The 23,587-nt window shown below is 36.0% G+C and overlaps 1 protein-coding gene and 1 pseudogene across 1 annotated transcript in view; both read left to right on the top strand.

The window, feature by feature from the left end:
- Window positions 1-23,587, top strand: part of RANBP17 (RAN binding protein 17) — a 431,538-nt gene that overhangs the window by 34,227 nt on the left and 373,724 nt on the right. The window contains exons 5-10 of the mRNA XM_003273231.3: window positions 624-689; window positions 14,215-14,319; window positions 15,517-15,682; window positions 18,693-18,766; window positions 20,736-20,855; window positions 22,992-23,138. Coding sequence (XP_003273279.1) covers window positions 624-689; window positions 14,215-14,319; window positions 15,517-15,682; window positions 18,693-18,766; window positions 20,736-20,855; window positions 22,992-23,138 — 678 coding nt within the window. The remainder of the gene's footprint in view (window positions 1-623; window positions 690-14,214; window positions 14,320-15,516; window positions 15,683-18,692; window positions 18,767-20,735; window positions 20,856-22,991; window positions 23,139-23,587) is intronic.
- LOC105739372 lies at window positions 1,669-9,053 on the top strand (annotated as a pseudogene).

Raw genomic sequence — 23,587 nt, 5'->3', positions numbered from 1 at the left:
AATTGGAAGCTGATTAAATTAAAAACATTGTATAGATAGTCATGTATTTATCTCATTGCATTGTGTACTTTACATGCCATCATTATAGGTATGTAACAATTTCATATACATGCACAATTAATGTTAAAAGAGCCTAAGTGATCCTATCCGATATTAGAACAAGAGATTTGAATTAGTGCCTAAGCTATTTATTATTTATTTATTGAGTGCCTCTATCTCAGTAGGCTTTAAGCAAATTATAGAGCTAAAAACATTTTTTGCTTATTCTTATTCTTGGTCTTATAAAAGGTACTAAGCTAAATTCTTGTATTTTGAAACTTAGTTTATTATGTGTCCTATAAGTGCTGGAAACATTTTGTTGAGTATCATGCATTTATAAGGGAGGAGCTTTTTCCCATTTAGCTCTGTGTACCCAAATTTATCTTTCAAAAAATAGGTTTGAAATTCTTTTGTTTATAGAACTCACAGTGATTTTTCTTTATATTTTAAAATTTTATTTCCATTTTATTATTAAGTAAATGTGGTGTTTCAGTCTTTAATTATTTGTAAATATTACCTGGTGTATACATTAAGAACCAATCATTTGTCTCCACTTAGGCTAAACTTTGTTATTTTCTCCAAAGGGTACTGTGGAGCACTGCATAATAGGAGTAATAATCCTTTCTGAATTGACTCAGGAAATGAACCTGGTAAGCAAGCCTTTCCATCTAACAGGAGCCTGAGTTTGCTTAAGTAATGTTGTTTCTTTTCTGCTTTTATTTGTGGCAAAATAGCCTTCTTTTTGTGGCATAAAACTCTGAATAATCAAGTTTTTTTGTGTGTGTGTCTGTTTTATTGATGGGCTAATTAAGTGGTGGAATATTTTCATTGTTATTGAAGATATCTGCAATAGTACAGAGTATTACAAAGAACAGAGAATTAGACATGGTTCTTGCTCCCATGGGCACTTGAAGAATTGTTCTTTTACCTCATATATATCATAATATGCTAACCGTAAGAAATATATGCAAAAGAGAAACAAACTTTTACTCACTTACAAATATAGGTGGTTTGAGGAATTGATTCTCAACAATGGATACACAGCAGGACTCATAAAAAAACAGGCCTTTTTTTGGCTGGGCCAGGTGGCTCACGCTTGTAATGCCTGCACTTTGGGAGACTGAGGCAGGGGGATCACCTGAGGTCAGGAGTTCGAGACCAGCCTGGCCAACATGGAGAAACCCCATCTCTACTAAAAATAACAAAAATTAACTGGGCGTGGTGATGGGCGCCTGTAATCCCAGCTACTGGGGAGGCTGAGGCAGGAGAATTGCTTGAACTCGGGAGGCAGAGGTTGCAGTGAGCTGAGATCGTGCCACTGCACTCCACCCTGGGTGACAGAGCAAGACTCTGTCTCAAACAACAACAACAACAACAACAACAACAACAACAACAACAAGCAATACAGGCCTTTTGGGTTGCAGGCCAAATGCAGAGGCCGGCACGGCTCACAAGCGCCCCCAGCTGGCTATGCACCAGCATAACCCAGTTGGTAGTCATTGGTTGGCCAGTGCGAAAACCAGATTGGCTGCTGCTTCTGGGACCTGGCACTAAGGGAGCACGCCGCGGTCAGCCAGAAAGGAATTTATTATGAGGCAATAAGCAGCTTCTTTAGAAATGTGGATACCAGCTGTCTTGATTGACATGGTAGAAGGGATAGTGAATGAAATTCTGCAGGGACCACTCAGAGATGTATTTGATACCAAACAGCTCATCACTGATACTTCTGGCTCCGGAAATAATTGGGCTGTGGATCACAAGGTTTTTGGCAGTCTTTATCAAGACCAGGTTTTAGAGAAACTCAGAAGGTTGGCAGAGCACTGTGATTGCTTGCAGTGTTTCTTTATAATACATTCTGTGGGAGGAGAATCAGGATCTGGGCTTGGCACATTTCTTCTTCTTCTTCTTTTTTTTTTTAATATTCCATTGCGCATGTGTGTATGTACAACCATATTTTCTTCATTGTTAAACTTCAAGTTCTCGGATACATGTGCAGAATGTACAGGTTTTTTACATAGGTATATATGTGCCATGGTGGTTTGCTGCACCCATCAACCAGCCACCTATCTACATTAGGTATTTCCCCTAATGCTATCCCTCCCCTAGCCCCCCAGCCCCCAACTGGCCCCGGTGTGTGATGTTTCCCTCCCTGTGTCCATGTGATCTCATTGTTCAACTCTCACTTATGAGTGAGAATATGCAGTGTTTGGTTTTCTGTTCCTGTGTTAGTTTGCTGAGAATGGTGGTTTCCAGCTTCATCCATGTCCCTGCAAAGGATATGAACTCGTCCTTTTTTATGGCTGCATAGTATTCCATGGTGTATATGTGGCACATTTTCTTTATCCAGTCTATCGTTGATGGGCATTTGGGTTAGTTTCCAAATCTTTGCTATTGTGAATAGTGATGCAATAAACATATGTGTGCCTGTGTCTTTATAGTAGAATTATTTATAATCCTTTGGGTATATACCCAGTAATGGGATTGCTGGGTCAAATGGTATTTCTGGTTCTAGATCCTTGAGGAATTGCCACACTGTCTTCCACAGTGGTTAAACTAATTTACACTCCCATCAACAGTGTAAAAGTGTTCCTATTTCTCCACATCCTCTCCAGCATCTGTTGTTTCCTGACTTTTTAGTGATCACAATTCTAGCTGGCATGAGATGCAGTCTTGCTTTATGAATCTGGGTGCTCCTGTATTAGGTGCATATATATTTAGGATAGTTAGCTCTTCTTGTTGCATTGATCCTTTTAACATTATGTAATGCCCTTCTTTGTCTCCTTTGATGGTATCTCGTAGTTTTGATTTGCATTTCTCTAATGACCAGTGATGATGAGCTTTTTTTCATATGGTTGTTGGCCACATAAGTGTCTTCTTTTCAGAAGTGTCTGTTCATATCCTTTGCCCACTTTTTGATGAGGTTTTTTTTCTTGTAAATTTGTTTAAGTTCCTTGTAGATTCTGGATATTAGCCCTTTGTCAGATGGATAGATTGCAAAAATTTTCTCCCATTCTGTAGGTTGCCTGTTCACTCTGATGATAGTTTCTTTTGCTATGCAGAAGCTCTTTAGTTTAATTAGATCCCATTAGTCAATTTTGGCTTTTGTTGCCATTGCTTTTGGTGTTTTAGTCATGAAGTCTTTGCCCAGGCCTATGTCCTTAATGGTATTGCCTAGGTTAGGGTTTTTATGATGTTAGGTCTTATATTTAAGTCTTTAATCCATCTTGAGTTAATTTTTGTATAAGGTGTCAGGTAGGGGCCCAGTTTCAGTTTTCTGTATATGGCTAGCCAGTTTTCCCAACACTATTAAATAGGGAATCCTTTCCCCATTTCTTGTTTTTGTCAGGTTTGTCAAAAATCAGATGGTTGTAGATGTGGGGCATTATTTCTGAGGCCTCTGTTCTGTTCCATTAGTCTATACATCTGTTTTGGTATCAGTACCATGCTGTTTTGGTTACTGTAGCCTTGTAGTATACTCTGAAGTCAGGTAGCGTGATGCCTCCAGCTTTGTTCTTTTTGCTTAGGATTGTCTTGGCTATATGGGCTCTTTTTTGGTTCCATATGAAATTTAAAGTAGTTTTTTCTAATTCTGTGAAGAAAGTCAGTGGTAGCTTGATGGGGATAGCATTGAATCTATAAATTACTTTGGGCAGTATGGCCATTTTCACAATATTGATTCTTCCTATCCATGAGCATGGAATGTTTTTCCATTTGTTTGTGTCCTCTCTTATTTACTTGAGCAGTGGTTTGTAGGTCTCCTTGAAGAGGTCCTTCATATCCCTTGTAAGTTATATTCCTAGGTATTTTATTCTCTTTGTATCAATTCTGAATGGGAGTTCACTCATGATTTGGCTCTCTGTTTGTCTGTTATTGGTGTATAGGAACGCTTGTGATTTTTGCACATTGATTTTGTATCCTGAGACTTTGCTGAAGTTGCTTATCAGCTTAAGGAGATTTGGGGCTGAGATAATGGTATTTTCTAAATATACAATCATGTCATCTGCAAAGAGAGACAATTTGACTTCCTATCTTCCTATTTGAATACCCTTTATTTCTTCCTCTTGCCTGATTGCCCTGGCCAGAACTTCCAATACTACATTGAATAGGAGTGGTGAGGGAGGGCATCATTGTCTTGTGTTGGTTTTCAAAGGAAATTCTTCCAGCTTTTGCCCATCCAGTATGATATTGGCTGTGGGACTGTCATAAATAGCTCTTATTATTTTGAGATGTGTTCCATCAATACCTAGTATATTGAGAGTGTTTAGCATGAAGGGTTGAATTTTATTGAAGTCCTTTTCTGCCTCTATTGAGATAATCATGTAGTTTTTGTCATTGGTTCTGTTTATGTAATGGATTATGTTTATTGATTTGCATATGTTGAACCAGCTTTGCATCACAGAGATAAAGCCGACTTGATCATGGTAGATAAGCTCTTTGATGTGCTGCTGGATTTGGCTTGCCAGTATTTTATTGAGGATTTTTGAGTTGATGTTCATCAGGTTAATGGCCTGAAATTTTCTTTTTTTGTTGTGTCTCTGCCAGGATTTGGTATCAGGATGATGCTGGACTCATAAAATGAATTAGGGAGGAGTCTCTCTTTTTCTATTGATTGAAATAGTTTCAGAAGGAGTGGTACCAGCTCCTCTTTGTAACTCTGGTAGAATTCAGTTGTGAATCCGTCTGGTCCGGAGCTTTTTTTGATTGGTAGGCTATCAATTACTGCCTTAATTTCAGAACCTGTTATTGGTCTATTCAGGGATTCAACTTCTTCCTGGTTTAGTCTTGGGAGGTGTATGTGTCCAGGAATTTATCCATTTCTTCTAGATTTTCTAGTTGATTTTCGTAGAGGTGTTTATAGTATTCTCTGATGGTAGTTTGTATTTCTGTGGGGTCACTGGTGATCTCCCCTTTGTTGTTTTTTATTGTGTCTATTTGATTCTTCTCTCTTTTTTTTTTCTTTGTTAGTTTGGCTAGTGGTCTATGTATTTTGTTAATCTTTTCAAAAAACCAGCTCCTGGATTCATTGATTTTTTGAAGGGTTTTTCATGTCTCTATCTCCTTCAGTTCTGCTCTCATCTTAGTTATTTCTTGTCTTCAGCTAGCTTTTGAATTTGTTTGCTTTCGCTTTTCTAGTTCTTTTAATTGTGATGCTAGGGTGTCGATTTGAGGTCTTTCCAGTTTTCTCCTGTGGGCATTTAGTGCTATAAATTTCCCTCTAAACACTGCTTTAGCTGTGTCCCAGAGATTCTGATACATTGTGTCTTTGTTCTCATTGGATTTAGATAACTTATTTATTTCTGCCTTAATTTTGTTATTTACCCAGTAGTCATTCAGGAGCAGGTTGTTCAGTTTCCGTGTAGTTGTGCAGTTTTGAGTGAGTTTCTTAGTCCTGAGTTTTAATTTGATTGCACTGTGGTCCGAGAGACTGTTTGTTATGATTTTGGTTCTTTTGCATTTGCCAAGGAGTGCTTTACTTCCAATTATGTGGTCAATTTTAGAATAAGTGCGATGTGGTTGTGAGAAGAATGTATATTCTGTTGATCTGAGGTGGAGAGTTCTGTAGATGTCTATTAGGTCTGCATGGTCAGAGCTGAGTTTGTCAAGTCCTGAATATCCTTGTGAATTTTCTTTCTCGTTGATCTCTGATATTGACTGTGGGGTGTTAAAGTCTCCCACTATTATTGTGTGGGAGTCTAAGTCTCTTTGTAGGTCTCTAAGAACTTGCTTTATGAATCTGGGTGCTCCTGTATTGGGTGCATATATATTTAGGATAGTTAGCTCTTCTTGTTGTGTTGATCCCTTTAACATTATGTAATGCCCTTCTTTTCTCCTTTGATCTTTGTTGGTTCAAAGTCTGTTTTATCAGAGACTAGAATTGCAACCTCTGCTTTTTTTTGCTTTCCATTTGCTTGGTTAATCTTCCTCTATCCCTTTATTTTGAGCCTATGTGTGTAGGCTATGTGCAAAGGCACATGAGATGGGTCTCCTGAATACAGCATACTGATAGGTCTTAACTCTTTATCCAATTTGCCAGTCTGTGTCTTTTAATTGGGGCATTTAGCCCATTTACATTTAAGGTTAGCATTGTTATATGTGAATTTGATCGTGTCATTATGATTGTAGCTGGTTACTTTGCCTGATAGTTGATGCAGTTTCTTCATAGTGTCGATGGTCTTTACAATTTGGTATGTTTTTGCAGTGGCTGGTACCAGTTTTTCCTTTCCATATTTAGTGCTTCCTTCAGGACCTCTTGTAAGGCAGGCCTGGTGGTGACAAAATCTCTGAGCATTTGCTTGTCCGTAAAGGATTTTATTTCTCCTTCACTTATGAAGCTTAGTTTGGGTGGATATGAAATTCTGGGTTGAAGATTCTTTTCTTAACGAATGTTGAATATTGGCCCCCACTCTCTTCTGGCTTGTAGGGTTTCTGCAGAGAGATCTGCTATTAGTCTGATGGGCTTCCCTTTGTGGGTAACCCAACCTTTCTCTCTGTCTGCCCTTAACATTTTTTCCTTCATTTCAACCTTGGTGAATCTGACGATTATGTGTTTTGGGGTTGCTCATCTCTCGGAGTATCTTTGTGATGTTCTCTGTATTTCCTGAATTTGAACGTTGACCTGTCTTGGCAGGTTGGGGAAGTTCTCCTGGATAATATGCTGAAGAGTGTTTTCCAACTTGGTTCCATTCTCCCCATCACTTTCAGGTACACCAATCAAACATAGGTTTTGTCTTTTCACATAGTTCCATATTTCTTGGAGGCTTTGTTGATTCCTTTTCATTTCTTTTTCTCTAATCTTGTCTTCACACTTTATTTCATTAAGTTGTTTTTTAATCTCTGATATCCTTTCTTCCTCTTGATCGATTTGGCTATTGATGCTTGTGTATGCTTCACGAAGTTCTCTTGCTGTGTTTTTTAGCTCCATCAGGTCATTTATGTTCTTCTCTAAACTGGTTATTCTAGTTAGCAATTCCTCTAACCTTATTTCAAGGTTCTTAGCTTCCTTGCATTGGGTTAGAACATGCTCCTTTCGCTCAGAGGAGTTTGTTATTACCCACCTTCTGAAGCCTCCTTCTGTCAATTCGTCAAACTCATTCTCCGTCCAGTTTTGTTCCCTTGTTGGCAAGGAGTTGTGAGCTTTTGGAGGAGAACAAGTGTTCCAGTTTTTGGAATTTTCAGCCTTTTTGCGCTGGTTTTTCCTCATCTTCGTGGATTTATTTACCTTTGGTCTTTGATGTTGGTGACCTTCAGATGGAGTTTTTGTATGGACGTCCTTTTTGTTGGTGTTGATGCTATTGCTTTCTGTTTGTTAGCTTTCCTTCTAACAGTCAGGCCCCTCTGCTGCAGGTCTGCTGGAGTTTGCTGGAGGTTCACTGCAGACCCTGTTTGCCTCGGTATCACCAGCGGAGGCTGTAGAACAGCAGAGATCGCTGCCTGTTTCTTCTTCTGGAAGCTTTGTTCTAGAGGGGCACCCACCAGATGCCAGCCAGTGCTCTCCTGTATGAGGTGTCTGTTGACCCCTGCTGGGAGATGTCTCCCAGTCAGGAGGCACGGGGATCTGTCCCTTAGCAGAGCTTGAGCACCGTGCTGGGAGATCCCCTGCTCTGTTCAGAGGTGACAAGGAGGAACATTTACGTCTGCTGAAGCTGTGCCCACAGCCGCCCCTTCCCCCAGGTGCTCTGTTCCAGAGAGATGGGAGTTTTATATATATATAAGCCCCTGACTAGGGCTGCTGCCGTTCTTTCAGAAATGCCTTGCCCAGAGAGGAGGAATCTACACGGGCATTCTGGCTACTGTGGTGGGCTCCGCCCATTTTGAACTTCCAAGTGGCTTTGTTTACACTGTGAGGGCAAAACCGCCTACTCAAGCCACAGTAATGGTGGATGCCCGTCCCCCCACCAAGCTGGAGCATCCCAGGTTGACTTCAGACTGCTGTGCTGGCAGCAAGATTTTAAAGCCAGTTGATCTTAGCTTGCTGGGCTCTGTGGGGGTGGGATCCTCTGCGCTAGACCACTTGGCTCCCTGGCTCAGCCCCCTTTCCAGGGGAGTGAACGCTTCTGTCTTGCTGGCTGGTGTTCCAGGTGCCATTCGACACATTTCTTTTAAAGGTGCTTGAAGATGAATTCCCAGAAGTATGTAGATTTATGACCTCCATTTATCCTTCCGGTGAGGAGGATGTCATAACTTGACCTTATAATGGTATCTTGGCAATGAAGGAACTTAATGAGCATGCAGACTGCGTGTTGCCCATTGACAATCTTTATTTGACATCATTAGCAAAGTCGACCTCATAGTGAATTCTGGAAAGTTGGATACAACTGTAGACGACTTCAAGTGCTGTGGCTTTAAAAAGCGGCATAATGAGCCCTTTGTTGCGGTCAACAACATTGTGGCAAATTTGTTCAACCTAACAAGCTCTGCAAGATTTGAAGGGTCCCTTAATAAGGACCGTAATGAAATCAGCATGAATTTAGTTCCTTTTCCTCAGCTTCATTATCTTGTATCAAGCCTAACACCTCTATATACACTGGTGGATGTTACCATTTCTACTAAAAGATTGGATCAGATGTTTTCAGATGCCTTTAGTAAAGATCACCAGCTGCTTCAGGCAGACCCCAAACATAGTCTTTACCTCACCTGTGTGCCCATGGTTAGAGGAAATGTACAGATTTTACATCTTTGCAGAAATATTGAAAGATTAAAACCATCTCTACAGTTTGTCTCCTGAAATCAAGAAGGCTAGAAGACCAGCCTGTCCCTCCTGTGGGCCATTTTTATTCATTATTAGCTTTAGCAAATAACACATGTGTGAAGCCCACATTCATGGAACTGAAAGAGATATTCATGAGACTCTACAAGAAAAAAGCTCACCTTCATCACTGTCTACAAGTTGAAGGCATGGAAGAAAGCTATTTCACAGAAGCTGTGTTGTTTTTATCAGCATTCATACAGGAGTGACCACCACTGTATGAGTGGATGCCACAAAAAACATACTTGAGCCTAAGCATAGCCGTGTAAAAAAGAAACCGTCCAAAATACTTTCTTAATTTCACGTTTTTTCTCACCTTTCTGTTTCAGTATTTCTTTGAGATTCAGAAAGTTGAATTTGTTTTTCATATTAGGAAATATGAAAAGAGTGATTTCTGTTTAATCACAATTTGTCGATAATACCAGTGTGTGAAATTAGTGAAATCCTATACCTGAACTTCAGACATTTGTCTTCAGAAAAGTCTCCCTTTCTAAAATTGAGAGAATGGAGTTCTTCAGTATTATGTTGTATTTATAACCTCATATTTAGGCATTTATGCACTGATAATCACGTCTTCAATAAAAATCTTGTGCAGATATTTATCATTTATATTTTGATATTCTATTTAAATTCTCCTGATTCTGTAAAAGTAGGTACTGGGAATAGAGGAACATAATATAAATGTTTCTGTGTAATACCACTAACTATTCAGGGATAGGTTTTATTCCAACTGTTAAGGACGTTTTGTTTCTTCTTTAAATAAGAACTTGTTTTCTCAAAAGAATTCTAATTTGTACACTTAACATGTATTTGTATTAAATTTTTTAAATAATTGCTTTCTTATCAAACCAGTTGATTTTATAATAAATGTTTATATTAAAAAACAAAACAGGCCTTTTTTCACTTTATGGCTCCTAGTTTGGATTTTTACCCTGTACAGGGGGAGTTTTCAGAAGCTGTACTTCTCCCCAACAGTGCTTTTATGATCTGAACATGTTATCACCTGTTCCGTTTGCACATAACATGGTTCTGAACACAATGAAAGCAGAAGTTGGGTTCTATGTGGAATAATTTTATAATAAAGAGGAATGTGTTTAAAAACTGTCATCTTGAGTGGTATGTGTTTGCGTGTGTGCATGCATGTCGATGCACACATATAGATGTATATATGTAGAAGAGCTTTCATACCCAGGATCACTTGCCAGCTCCGTTTGGAGTAACAATATAGCCATGTGCATAAAAAAATACAAAAGAACCATTTTCTGCTTGTGTTCAATCAGGAATTAGAAAATATTTTTAGATTTATAGGATGGATTTCTAAAATTTAGAGTGATCTCTTATCACGGCCATCACCTTCCTGACTCCTCCACCCCAGAGTATATGCTGTGTGTTTGTGTGTACATAGGTATCTATTAATAATACTGTGTCAGCAGGGATATTATGACAGGGATAATCTTATTGAATTCTAAATATGTCTAAAGAACTGCAGCTTCCTTCTAAAAAAAAAGTACATTTAAATATTTTCATAAAAGTGAAGAGAATAGTATGATAACCTCATGTACTTGTCATCTTCATTTTACAACTTTTTGCTAATTTTGAAACTAGCAGTTTGATTCATTTCGTGCTTCTCAGCGTAATAGGAAAATAGTCTGCCCTGGAAATGAGAGTTTGCTGTGTTTAGATTATCACTGAAAGAAGACTAGTTAATGTGAAGTTCTGGTAAATGTGTAGTTTAGAGAGTAACAGGATAACTTCTTTTTTTAAATTAGCAAACTTACAGAGAAGTTGTAAGTATAGTAAAGAGAAGTTTTTTTCTCATCTATTTGACACTGAGTTGCTAACATGATTCTCCACCACCAGGGAATTTCGTGTATTTCCTACATACAAGGACGTTCTTCTACATAACCACAATACAACCTTGCAATCAGAAAATGAACACTGGAATTATTCCCACTATCTAATCCTCATACCCCATTCAAGATTCACTGGTTATAAACACTCTTTCTAGCAAAAGAACCAGTTTAGGATTATGTATCACATTTAGTTCTTATGTTGTATTAGTCTCCTTCAATATGGAGAAAAATTTCTCAATCTTTTTCACTTTCATGGCCTTGACATTAAAGAAGATTATAGGCCAGTTTTTTAAAATGTCCCTCAATTTGGGATTGTCTGATATTTCCTCATTATTAGATTCAGCTTATGTGAATTTGTCAGAAATATCACAGAAATGATACTGTGCCCATCTCATTGCCTCCCATCAGGAAGCATGTGATGATTTGTCACATTACTGATGATGTTCACTTTGATCACTTAATTAAGATGGACTCCTCTGAGCTCCCCCATTGTAGACTTATTCTTTTCCCTGTTGTAATTAATACATATTTTGTGAAAAGGTACTTAAGTCTCTGAAAATATCTTGTTTCTTATCAGACTTTCAGCTTATTGATTTGTTAACTTACTATGGATTCCTGGTTTCATTTTATTTAATAGGTTATAATTCATTGCTAACATTATTTGTTGCTCAGATTTTCCAGGATTTGACCAATAGGACCTTTTTCAAGGTGATTTTTGTGTCCATTTGACATTTCCTCACCATTCTTTGGGTTCTTTCTTACCTTCTGGCACAAGATAGTCCAAGCTTTTCTTGCATTGAACCAAGCACCTTTTAAGAAAAGCTTTAAGGTCTGAAGTGTGATTTTGGCTTTATATGGTGAAAAATATAGATGGCTTCTGTGGAGACAGTTCACTCAGCCTAATTTTACGACATTTACAATTTCAACTAGCATTTATTAAGCATTTCTGAACCAGGAAGTAGGGAGATCTATAATGCATGAGGATAATTAAATATTCTAGTTATCAGATGTGAGCCAGATAAATTCATGTAGTATCCATAACAGGATGTGTCTCTTAAGAGAAAGATCTACACTTGAGTTTTCCTAAAAGTTAGGAGGATTATATAAGTTATCCTGCTGTTTTAGAAGCTAGAGTTTCTGTTCCTGGAGTATATTCACTATCTAGTCATTAAGAAGTAAAATATCCTGTGCCTTCAAGGTAGAGGCATATATATGCAATAGAAAATGGATGTGCAATCCTTTGTCTCAAAATATTGGATATCTAAATGAGTAACCCAAGTAAAATAAGCATGCAGTCCTTTGATATAACTCTGGAATAAAACATGGAGTTGTATTTTCGCTCTATTTTTACCTTTTACAAACTTCTTAGCTTCTTTAAAACTTACATATTGTCACCTGTAAAGTGAGAATAACAACTACTTACATGGATCTTAGTAAGATTATATTAACTTGCACAGGACTTAGTGTGTAGAAAGTGCTCAGGACACCTAAGTTTCTTCCCATGTTATGGATATGATGAGAGTGAGAGGTTAGTCTTAAGATAGTGTGCCTATAAACTTGAATTTCTCATCTTTTAAAATCATCCTTTATTTCAAAACTCATGTGTTTTAAAAAGATAAAATGTATCTCACAGATTAGTTTTAAGGAATAAGCGAAATAATATATGAAGAATACTTTATAAATTGCAATTATAATGCTCTTTGCTTTTAATTTGTATTAAGGAAAAAATATTTTTATATATTGAGGAAAGTTGAGATTTGATTTAAATTAATCAAGAGAGGCATTAAAAATAAGCAAAGACATGAATAGACACTTCTCAAAAGAAGGCAAGTGGCCAAAAAACATGAAGAAATGTTCCACATTACTACTCACCTTAGAAATGCAAATCAAAACCACAATGAAATACCGTCTCATACCAGTCAGAATGGCCACTATTAAATAGTCAAAAAACCACAGATGCTAGCAAGGCTGTGGAGAAAAGGGAACTCTTATATACGTTGGTGGGAATGTAAATTAGTTCAGCCACTGTGGAAAGTAGTTTGGAGATTTCTCAAAGAACTTAAACCAGAACCACTATTCAACCCAGCAATCCTATTACTGAGTATATATCCCCCAAACCCCAAATCTATCAAAAAGGAACATGCACTTACACGTTCACTACAGTACTATTCAGAAAAGCAAAGACATGGAATCAACCTTAGTACCTAGTGATGGTGGATTGGATAAAGAAAATACATGTATACCACAGAATATTATGCAGCTATAAAAAATAATGAAATCATGTCCTTTGCAGCAACATGGATGCAGCTGGAGGCCCTTATCCTAAGCAAATTAATGCAGGAGCAGAAAACCAAATACCACATGTTCTCACTTCCAGTGGGAGTTAAACACTAGATACTCGTGGACATAAAGATGGCAATAGTAGAAACTGGGGACTACTAGACAGGGGAGAGATAGAAAGGGGTGAAGGTTGAAAAACTAACTTTTGGGTGATAGGATCATTCATACCCCAAACCTCAGCAACATGCAATATACCCAGGCAACAAACACACACATGTACCCCCACAAGCTAAAATGAAAGTTGGAAAAAAAAATAAGAAACACTGAAAATGCTAATTTAAATCTTACACATTGGGTATAGGTTCCATAACTACTTTGTGTAATCATTTGGCCTTCTGTTATGTTTCATGTTTTATAAGTAAGTATGGCAATCGAGTATAATCTAAATTATATGTTGGAGGTTGGGAAGTATCACATAATCAATTTTGAGCCTATTGCTTCTTTCAGATCTATAAACACTAGCAAGGAAAATCGTTTATTTTCTTCTTCCAAATAGCAATAAGAATAAATGGTAATGCTATAGCAACTGTAGACCATAGTGTTAATGTTAGTATGAGTGTCAGACTTCAGCTTTGCCTGTTTCCTATTGATAAATGGAAATATTAATGGTATTAATAGTATAATTTCGAATATACTACATTTTAGGTTAGAGGTCTAAGAGCTAGTCTTAGTTTATTCTTAAAAATTATTTGTCATTAACTAATAAAATATTCAGAGGGAATACACTATTGCTTGTATAATAAATCAGATTTCTGATTATTTATAATTTCTGCCTTGGTTTCTTTTCATAGTATGAAAGATATATGAACCAATGACATATATGGTATATATAGGAATATCACTTTCAGCTAGAAGAATTTTTCTGTGGCTAATTCAGTTTGCTTATTTATAGACAAAGTTAGAATTTGGAGATTATCTTGGAGATTTCTCATTTTACAGGTGGAATGTGAGGAACAGGGAAGTTGTTACTGCATGATGTAAAATATGGTACATGGTTCAGGAGTTAATAGTCTTAGTATCTATTTTTATTTTATAATCTGTGTTGTTTATACTGCCTCTGAAAGTGTGATGAACTTTGGTTTTTAGTATCGGGATCAGTATGTGTTGTAGGAAGAACATTAAATTGAAACAGTCTAGAAACTTGGGTTCTACTCGTTTATTTCCTTTTTTTTTTAGTAAATTTTACTTTGCTTTTTCATAGGTCTGGTTAAACTAATTTCATCTTTATTTTTTTAGGTTGATTATTCTAGACCTTCAGCAAAACACAGGAAAATAGCTACCTCATTTCGTGATACTTCTCTCAAAGACGTTTTAGTGCTAGCATGCTCTCTTTTGAAAGAGGTAAGTTATTTGATAATTCAACTTCCTAGTTAGAATATTTGGGAAATTTTAAGAGTTTCAAAAAAATTTCAGTTGGATTTTCCCCCCAATTCTGCCTTTTAAAGAATTATTGTGGACAGACTTAAGTATAGTAAATTTGCATAAGTCTGTAAGCAGTTCCAAAAAATTCACTTTTACTCACTGGGCATACGATAAGGTGAAATCCAAAGGGAATCTAATAACTTATCTTTAGGTGGTAGTTTCATTGCCTTCCCAGTGTTGATTCTTTAATTATAGAAGCTAATTTAGTATTAGTTTCTTTATCTGCTTGCTTATATTTTGATAGGATGCAGATGAAAAATGAAATGACAATATTTTCCTGATTCATCAGCTATCAAAATTTATTCATAGTTCAGCCAAGATCGTTGACTTTAACAACTTCTTTGGGAAATAGTATTTCCCCATTTGCTACTTAGTGCCGTATTGAATATTAGTGATAGTATGATTCGTAATGATACTGTATTCTCTTGTATAATATAGGGACTCCATCATGCTATTCAAGCCTGATAATTGGTGTAATACAGCATTTCTGAAAGTATGCTCCAATAAGCACTAGTTTCCAATTATTTCAGTTCGTTGATGTAGTAACATGACAACTGCCACACTATGTCAGACCCAAAGACCTTCTGTTATCTTAAAATTTTTCTGTTAACATAGAAAATTTTAACATACACAAAAGTAGATAGACTAGTATAGCCAGTTAACCTATCAGCCAGTTAAACAGTAGCAACTCACAGCCAATCTTGTTTTCTCTCTATTCCTACCTACCCACTTCTTTTTATATTATTCTTCAAGCAGAATCCCAAATTTCATATAAGCAGAATCCCAAATTTCATATACCTAAAAGGTATAGTTGTTTTCGGTTTGTGTGAGAATGGGCATTATTTTGGAAACAGGATTGTTCTCCAGAAGCTTTGTGAGTATCCTCCAACATTCAGAGTTCTGATTGCCTTTATTAGCTGAGTGTGATTCTTTTATGCATGAAGTTAACCCAGTTTTTCTTGAAGAAGGTAACATTACTTCCTATATATGGAACAGTATAACTTTGTAAACTCTTTTACTAGTTTTCATTTGACATTGAAAAATTATTTTAAGTCATGAAGTGTAAGTTTATTGATGTGTTTCACAGTGTTTTGTTTGATTTTGTACTTTTTTCAGGTGTTGGCCAAACCTTTAAATCTTCAAGATCAATGTCAGCAAAATCTGGTAATGCAAGTCTTGAAACTGGTCCTTAACTGCCTTAACTTTGACTTCATTGGCAGTTCAGCAGATGAATCTGCAGATGATCTTTGCACGGTGCAGATTCCAACAGCTTGGAGAACAAGTAAGAAAAAAGTTTGGTATGAAGGGTCATCAACATAAAGGCACAGTATTAAGCAATATAGTTTTCCTATGTATAGTTATCTTTTTGCTAGGAATTTAAAAAAGAGCTCAAATGGATTTGTAACCTAAAGTAGCTGCTGATGGCTAATATTGAAGTGTTTTCTGTAATTCATATTATAGTAACTTCTATATTTCGATTTTGGAAAAAAGAAAAAACAAGGACTGCACTAGAGCTAAATGGAGAGCAGATTTGGGAGGAAAGTCAAGAGCTCTGATTTGAAACTTTCAGATAAACAGAGTGGGACAGTATCCCACTCTGTTTATGATCATTTTCAGGTGTTGGCCAAACCTTTAAATCTTCAGGATCAATGTTAGCAAAATCTGGTAATGAAGGTCTTGAAACTGGTCCTTAACTGCCTTAACTTTGACTTCATTGGCAGTTCAATAGGTGATTCTGCAAATGATCTTTGCACAGTGCAGATTTCAACAACTTGGAGATCAAGTAAGAAAAAAGTTCAGTATGAAGGGTCATCATGAGAAAGAAAAAAGTTTAATATGAAGAGTTGACAAGAGATGTCAACATATTTTTTAGGGTTATAAAGAGAACGAATTAGATTAAGTGACCTAGAAGAGGAGAGTCGCAACTTGCTTATAGAAAGGGATACGAAGAAAAAGGAAGCTAATTTGTTCTCCCATGTTCCAGAAAAATGGTGGCACCTAAAGTACCTCTGAGCTCAGAATTGGGAAATGGGGCTGACAGGGTTTGATAAAAAGTCTGTACTCTGAACAGTTAAACTCTCCAGGATCTTCTCTACCACCTGTGCAGCTAGGTGACTGCCTTTTCCTCCCTTTTCTCTACCTGTACTACTTCTTTACTTTCCAAGACCAGAGTTTTTTCCCTCAAGAAATAAAACTGGAGAGGCCTCATATTCATGGATACCAGGTATAATAGAGGAACAGTATTAATTTTGTGAAAAACTTGTAATATGGAGATCAGAGACTACAACAACAAAAGGGAACTTTGTGTTCTGTATCTTGACTGTTGTGGTGGAAACATGAACCAATACATGTAATAAAAAATTTCACAGACTGAACACACACATCTACACACACATGAGTACATGTAAAACTGGGAAATCTGAATAAGATTGTGGATTTTATCAATGTGAGTGTCCTGGTTGAGATATTATACTGTAGTTTTGCAAGAAATTACCATTGTAGGAAAATGGGTAGGAGTTCACGGGGTCTTTCTGTATTATTTTTTGCAACTGCATGTGAATCTACAATTATCTCAAAGTTTAATTTTAAAATGGAGGGTAGTTAATAGCAACAGAGACAAGGTGAAAGTAGAAATAAACTTCAGAAAGATATAATGAATATGCCCAGAGAGATGATGAGATAATGCATCCCTGAAACAAGGGCAGGATATTGTTCAGAGAATGTTCCAAATTTACAGGACAGTTGCCAAAATAAAACATCCAGTGGAAAAGTTGTAAGATAAAGTTAACACAATCTCCTAGAATGTAGAACAAAAAAGCAAGGAGATGTTTGATAGGAGGAAAAAAAATAAGAAAACTAGAAGATGAAATTAAGGAGGTGTGATGGTTAGGAGTTCTAGAAAGAGAGGATGGAGAAAGAAGGAAATTTGCAAACAGATAGTACCCCAAAATGTTCTGAGCTCTGAAGGGTATGCATTTTTGTATTGAAAGATCCCACCAAGTTCCCAGCATAATGAATAAAAAAGATATTCACTAAACTTTATAATCATGACATTTTAGAATAGTAAGGATAAAGAAAAAAATTGTAAAACTTACCAGAAAGAAAAAAGTAAATCTCCTCCTACAAAGGATTGGGGTCAAGAAGGTATTAGACTTCTCAACAGCACTGAAAGCTAGAAGATAATAGAGTAGTATCTTCAGGCTTCTGAGGGAAAGCTGTTTCCAAACTAGACCAAACTTACCAAATCTAAGATAGAATAAAGACATTTTCAGATATGCGAGTGCCTCCAAAATTTATCCCTTGTGTACTTGCTCTCAGGAAGCTACTTGATGTACATGCAAAGAAAGTGGAAGATAATGGAATTTGGGAAATAGGCACTTCAACACAAGATGACAGTGAAAGACATAAAAAGGCTACAGTTGTATAACAAAGTTAAGGAGCAACCAGTTCAAGTTGAAGGCTCTGGGAGGTAGCGGTGGGTGAATGCAAATGATGGGTTATTTGATGCTATTGATGGTGTGGAACATGTTATGAAGAACATTGTGCCAATCTGTCAGAGCATTTGGAGAGAATTAGTGACAGATACACAACTAAGCACAGAAAAGATGCTATGATTAAGTCCAGTGAGTATTAGAAATGTGATGTAATTACAGCTCAGCCGTTAATGTTATTTACATAGTCATAATAAATGTAAACACATAGAATTGATTTAATCACAAATTGTGATAATGGTGGGTTTTCGAGAGGATTGCTTGTGGAGAGAGTGGTAGGGGTGGTAGGGATGTGGCATTCGTGATTAGACAGCTAAAGCGTTACACACTGTAATAGGAATGCAGTTGATGTCTAAAGTAAAACAATCAAATGAAGAAATAGTATAGGCTATTATTTGGAAACATGACTGTAACTATAGCTAAAAGAGTTGAAAAGCAGTTGGAATGGGATAGGGTACAGTTTTTTTAATTACAAGCTTTTTAATACTGTTTACTTTTTGATACTGTTTGAATTCTCAATGTTTATATTACTTGAGTACAAATAAAAATAGAAGATTCTCCCATTTCAAACTGCAGTGCTACACAGAGGAAGTGCTACATGAGGAAGAGCCTGGCTAGTTAATTTCTGTCTGTATTATTTCATCTTTCAAAGGAAAATAGCTGGGAATTAAAAATAGGCCTAACTGGAAGGAATGGCCACATGCAGAGGTCTTGGATTTCTCAGTTTGTGTGATATTGTCTTACTTCGTTAAGATCACTGAATTGAAAGTAATGGTGCTAGAAAATAATTTTTTTTCCCAGTTTTCCTGGAACCAGAAACATTGGATCTTTTCTTCAATTTGTATCATTCACTTCCACCACTACTGTCTCAGTTAGTAAGTAAAAGTCATTCATTATTTCATTAAAAAATACCTGTGATTTTTATCTAATTTAAATAAGGGGTGGTATATATTTACTTCAAAAATTCTGTTTATATATTCAATTGAGTTTACTTTTCACAATAAGTTCTTATATTTTCTGGGATGTATACTGCTTAAACTATTTGTCAAATTTTGTTTGTTTTGTCAACATTACATTTTATTTCATGGGTGAGCCTAGAACCAGTAACTATTGATTTAGCTCTTGCCCAGAGCCAGGACAACCTACGAATCTCTAAATATATATTTTTTTCCTACTCAGTTCCCATAGGGCCTAAGTCCAGCAGCTGACCACCACACAAGGACTTTCCCTTCTACTACCCTTCTCTAACTCTTCCTCAACCTTGCCTGGCTCCATGTCTTAGGTTTGACAGGCTGTCCCCTTCAGATCTCTGAATAAGAAACGAAAGGGATCTACTCACTTGAATTGTGTTCATCAAGCCAGTTATTTATATATTTTTTGAATCAGTGTAAATTCTATTGCATGCTTAAAAAGTTCTTGATACTCTGTAGTTATATAGAACTTTGAGACTCTGAGCTCCATCTTTGCGGAGCCTAAAACAAATCTGTCAAGGTTATTAAAAAATCGTAAGTTTAATGTTTAAACTTGCAGAAGTAAAGCTGGGGAGTTCTAATATTGCCATTTTCTGAAAAACATATTCCATGTTTAAAGTATATATCAGCGATATGTTTGTTTAGGTATCTTATTGCCTAAAAGGGAGGAAAGCATTCACAGAAATGTCCTTTTTAAAAAAACATGTCTTCTCTTGAATCTAGAGTTTAAGGTAGTGCTTTTTAAACTGGGTTTCTCAGAGTACCTCATGTTTCCAGTTGGGGCCACAGCCTTCTGTCTTTCAGTCACAACAGTCTTGCTTTTAGTTGTGTAGAAACCATGGTTTCATGTAATTATGTTTTGGGATAAAACAAAAAAGTACCAGTGCTTAAAAAATAAAGTAGAAAACAACTGCTTTGAGAGATAGTAACGAACATTTATTGGACATGTCCTATTTATTGTATGATACTTACCTCACTTAATCTTCAAAGTGGCCCTGAAAGGTAAATAATAAAATCCGTACTATGTAGACCCAGAAAAACAGAAAACAGACCCAGATTGACTAAGTGACCTCCCCCAGGGCAACAAAGAAAATATTGGCATTGAGATTCAAACACAGGTCTTTTTTGCCCCCAACCCAGGTGTTTATAATACGCTAGTGGTTCCCATACTTGTACTTCTGAGTTTTCTAAGGACTTTTTGTTTTTGTTTTTAATTTGAGTTTTAGGTTCTAATGGTAGGGGCTGTGGCAAACTGGAGCACATCTAAAACGGGCATCATTTGATTTTTGTCTCTTTTCTCACCAGAAAGTGCCTACCTTTTCCAGCACCATTTTCAGACTATTTTTTAAGATGCTAATGGGTGTTGTAAAATATTCCTTGACCAATTAAATTTGGAATATGCTGGATTAGATTACAGGTTCCCCCTGCCCCCTCCCACAGGATACCACAGTACATAATGTGCACTATTTCCCAAACATACTGTACCACAAAACCATATTTTCTTTTCAGTAGAAAACTTGATTCATTAGAAAATGGAACTGGGCATCGTAAGCAATTGAGAGCCTATTAAATATATAGCATGTCCAGGCCTTGAACTGGCAGATTTTGTTAATGAAAAAACATTAGAGGGGAATACATACAAATAGGAATTTTTATGATGGGGTAGAAGGATTGTGGGTGGTGGGAGTGGTTGATGATATTTAGCTTTTATTATTTTTATGTTCTATAATGCTTTTTATGTTGCATTATAATGCATTATATTCTATAATGCATTAAAATTAAATTCATTTTAAATGTAAAGACTAGTAGTATTTCTTACATGTGGCCACAGTTACTTTGAAAATTGAAATGAAATTTTTTTGGTATTTTTTAGGCACTTTCATGTTTAGTTCAGTTTGCTTCGACAAGAAGGTCCTTATTTAACAGTCCTGAACGTGCCAAGTACCTTGGTAATTTAATTAAGGGAGTAAAAAGGATACTTGAAAACCCTCAGGTATTTATGAAGTAATTTAATACTTAGCATATAGAGATACAGTTTTTCAGCTAAAGGCATATAATAAACTCATCATGAATTTATTATGATTCTGGAAGAAAACATTTAGTATCATATTTATCTTCCTTAGAGCTTTTTTTGTTGTTGTTGAGATCAAGTCTTGCTCTGTTGCCCAGGCTGGAGTGCAGTGGTGCCATCTTGCCTCACTGCAACCTCCACCTCCTGGGTTCCAGCAATTCTTCTCCCTCAGCCTCTTGAGTAGCTGGGATTATAGGCTTGCACCCACCACCCCTGCTAATTTTTGTAGTTTTAGTAGAGACGGGGTTTCACCATGTTGGCCAGGCTGGTCTCAAACTCCTGACCTCAAGTGATCCACCTGCCTCGGCCTCCCAAAGTGCTGGGATTACAGGCATGAGCCACCATGCTCAGCCCTTAGATCTCATTTGTAGTAGAGATGGGTAGTTTTTAAAAATGGATGTTTCCATGGCTGACTTCTGTGTTTCTCTTATTTTTTTCTTTTAGGCAAATATGACTAGAGATTATCTATCTTACTATGCTTCTGTCTTTTACCATTGTGTTACATTTCTTTGCTTGCACTTCATAAACTACTGAAGTGATTAATTCAGTATGTCCACCTTATGAATAGAAGACATAATATAAATCGGAATGTTAATATTGGAGCAAGTGGCCTTAAATTATGAAATAATGTTTTCTTGCCCTCTTGTGGACAAGTAAGAGTTTGTAGATTTTAAAATTTTTTCTGCATTAACTTTAGAGCTTCATTGCCAATATTCATTTCAGAGAACTGCAAAGCTGCTATTGAGTGATTTTGGGTGCTTAGATAAAATATTTTGTTTTACTTTTTATTTTGATTTTGGTTTAAAATATCTGTAAAATACAGATTTTTAAAGGTTAAATGATTTAAGGAGGTTTATCTAATTCTCTTGGTTATTAATAAATTTTGGGGGGTGACATATAATATCTTTAGTAAGAATGTTCTACAAAAAGCAATTGTTTTTGCATATTCTCAGAAGTATTTTATGGGTTATGCATTTATTTTATCTTTTCAATGTTAGTGTAGTTGTGAAATTTTCTGTTTTGCTGATAAAGAGGATTTTACCAGTATATTTTAAAATTTTTAGTTGTTTAACTCAATATCATCAACCAATAGGTGGAAGATAATATGCTAATGCCTGATAATTTCTCTTAAATGATTTTCCAACATCCTTATGTTGATGTTCCATGGCTGTAAAAGTTGGTATGAATATTAGATTGTTTTAGAATCACAAACATGTTTTAAAGATCTATGATTACAAAATTTTTTTGGTTATTTGTCCTTAATAGATACTATTTTCTATATATTTCATGGAGCTCCTATGAATGAAATTGCTTAGAGACTTTCAGTTTTACAAAGATACTTTTTGAATTCTGTTTTCATCCCAGCTACAGTGCATACTAAAACTGTTTTCAAGGAGCTTACAGACCACTGGGCAGACCTTTTTTGTTATTTCATTTTAATCTATACTCCCCCAAAATTTACCTGGGTAGATTTTGTTTTTGCTCAACTTTAGTTATTTGCTCAACTTTATTCCTTACATTGCAGTAATTTGTTTGAATGACTGTCTAGAGACATGGAGAGACACGGAGTTGCTTGAGGGTACAGTGCCTGTAGATACTCAATAAATATTTGTTTAATTAAGGAAATTTCTGTCATTTGTGTGCTCATACATACCATTTAAGTCTGATGAGTATTGTTCTTTCCTAGAGTTTACTTTTAATCTTAAATATTTTCCAGATCCTTTGTTGACTTCTGTTTAAACCACAGTACACACACACACACACACTCTCAAAACTTTTGTGTACTATAATAGCTTCCCCAAAATTATAATTTAGTCATTGTGATGCAGATCTTCTTCCAAGGCCTCTGCTTTGGATTCTTTATTATTAATCATTGATGACAAAACTAGACCTAGCAGGAATCTATTTTTTTTACATTGTTAACTACCCAATTGATACAGAGTATTTTAAGTAAGTACCCATGAAAATTGGGAGACTTAAGATGCTTTGGGGTTTTACTGATTTTATTGTCCATAGGTTGGCTTGTTTTTAAGCCTTTCTTTTTGTCTCATAATTTAGGGTTTGTCTGATCCAGGTAATTATCATGAATTTTGCCGATTTTTGGCTCGTTTAAAGACAAATTATCAGCTGGGAGAATTAGTTATGGTGAAGGAATATCCTGAAGTTATTAGATTGATTGCTAATTTTACCATTACTAGCCTACAGGTAGGTAAAAATATGTAATTATGTTAAACTGTAGCCAGTTTTAAAACAACTTCTTGGTAAGGGTTGGTGGGGGTATTTTAAAAATATCTATTAATTTGATTACTTTGCTGGAAATGTTCATTGCAGGGTTTTAGGTAAAAAAGTTCATTGAAATGTATATAACAAAAATTGAGAAGCTACTTAAATATCTAATAATTGAATAATGGCTTGAGAAACTATAATAAAATCTATGTGAAGAAATAAAATTTTTACAGATTATATTGAAGTTTTATAATTTTAGGGGAGAGATTATAAAACCATGTTTTTCACATGATGTCAACTCTGAAAAATATTCATGGAATGATTAGAGGGAAGTAGAGTAATATTTTAATGTTACTCTGGGTGGTAAAATAATAGAAATGTTGGTTTCTTTCTACTTTTTTGCATTTATAAATTTGCTATATTAAGTG

This window comes from Nomascus leucogenys, chromosome 2 (genome assembly GCF_006542625.1).
Source record: "Nomascus leucogenys isolate Asia chromosome 2, Asia_NLE_v1, whole genome shotgun sequence".
Classification (NCBI taxonomy): Eukaryota; Metazoa; Chordata; class Mammalia; order Primates; family Hylobatidae; genus Nomascus; species Nomascus leucogenys.
This window is presented reverse-complemented; position numbering and strand designations above follow the sequence as displayed.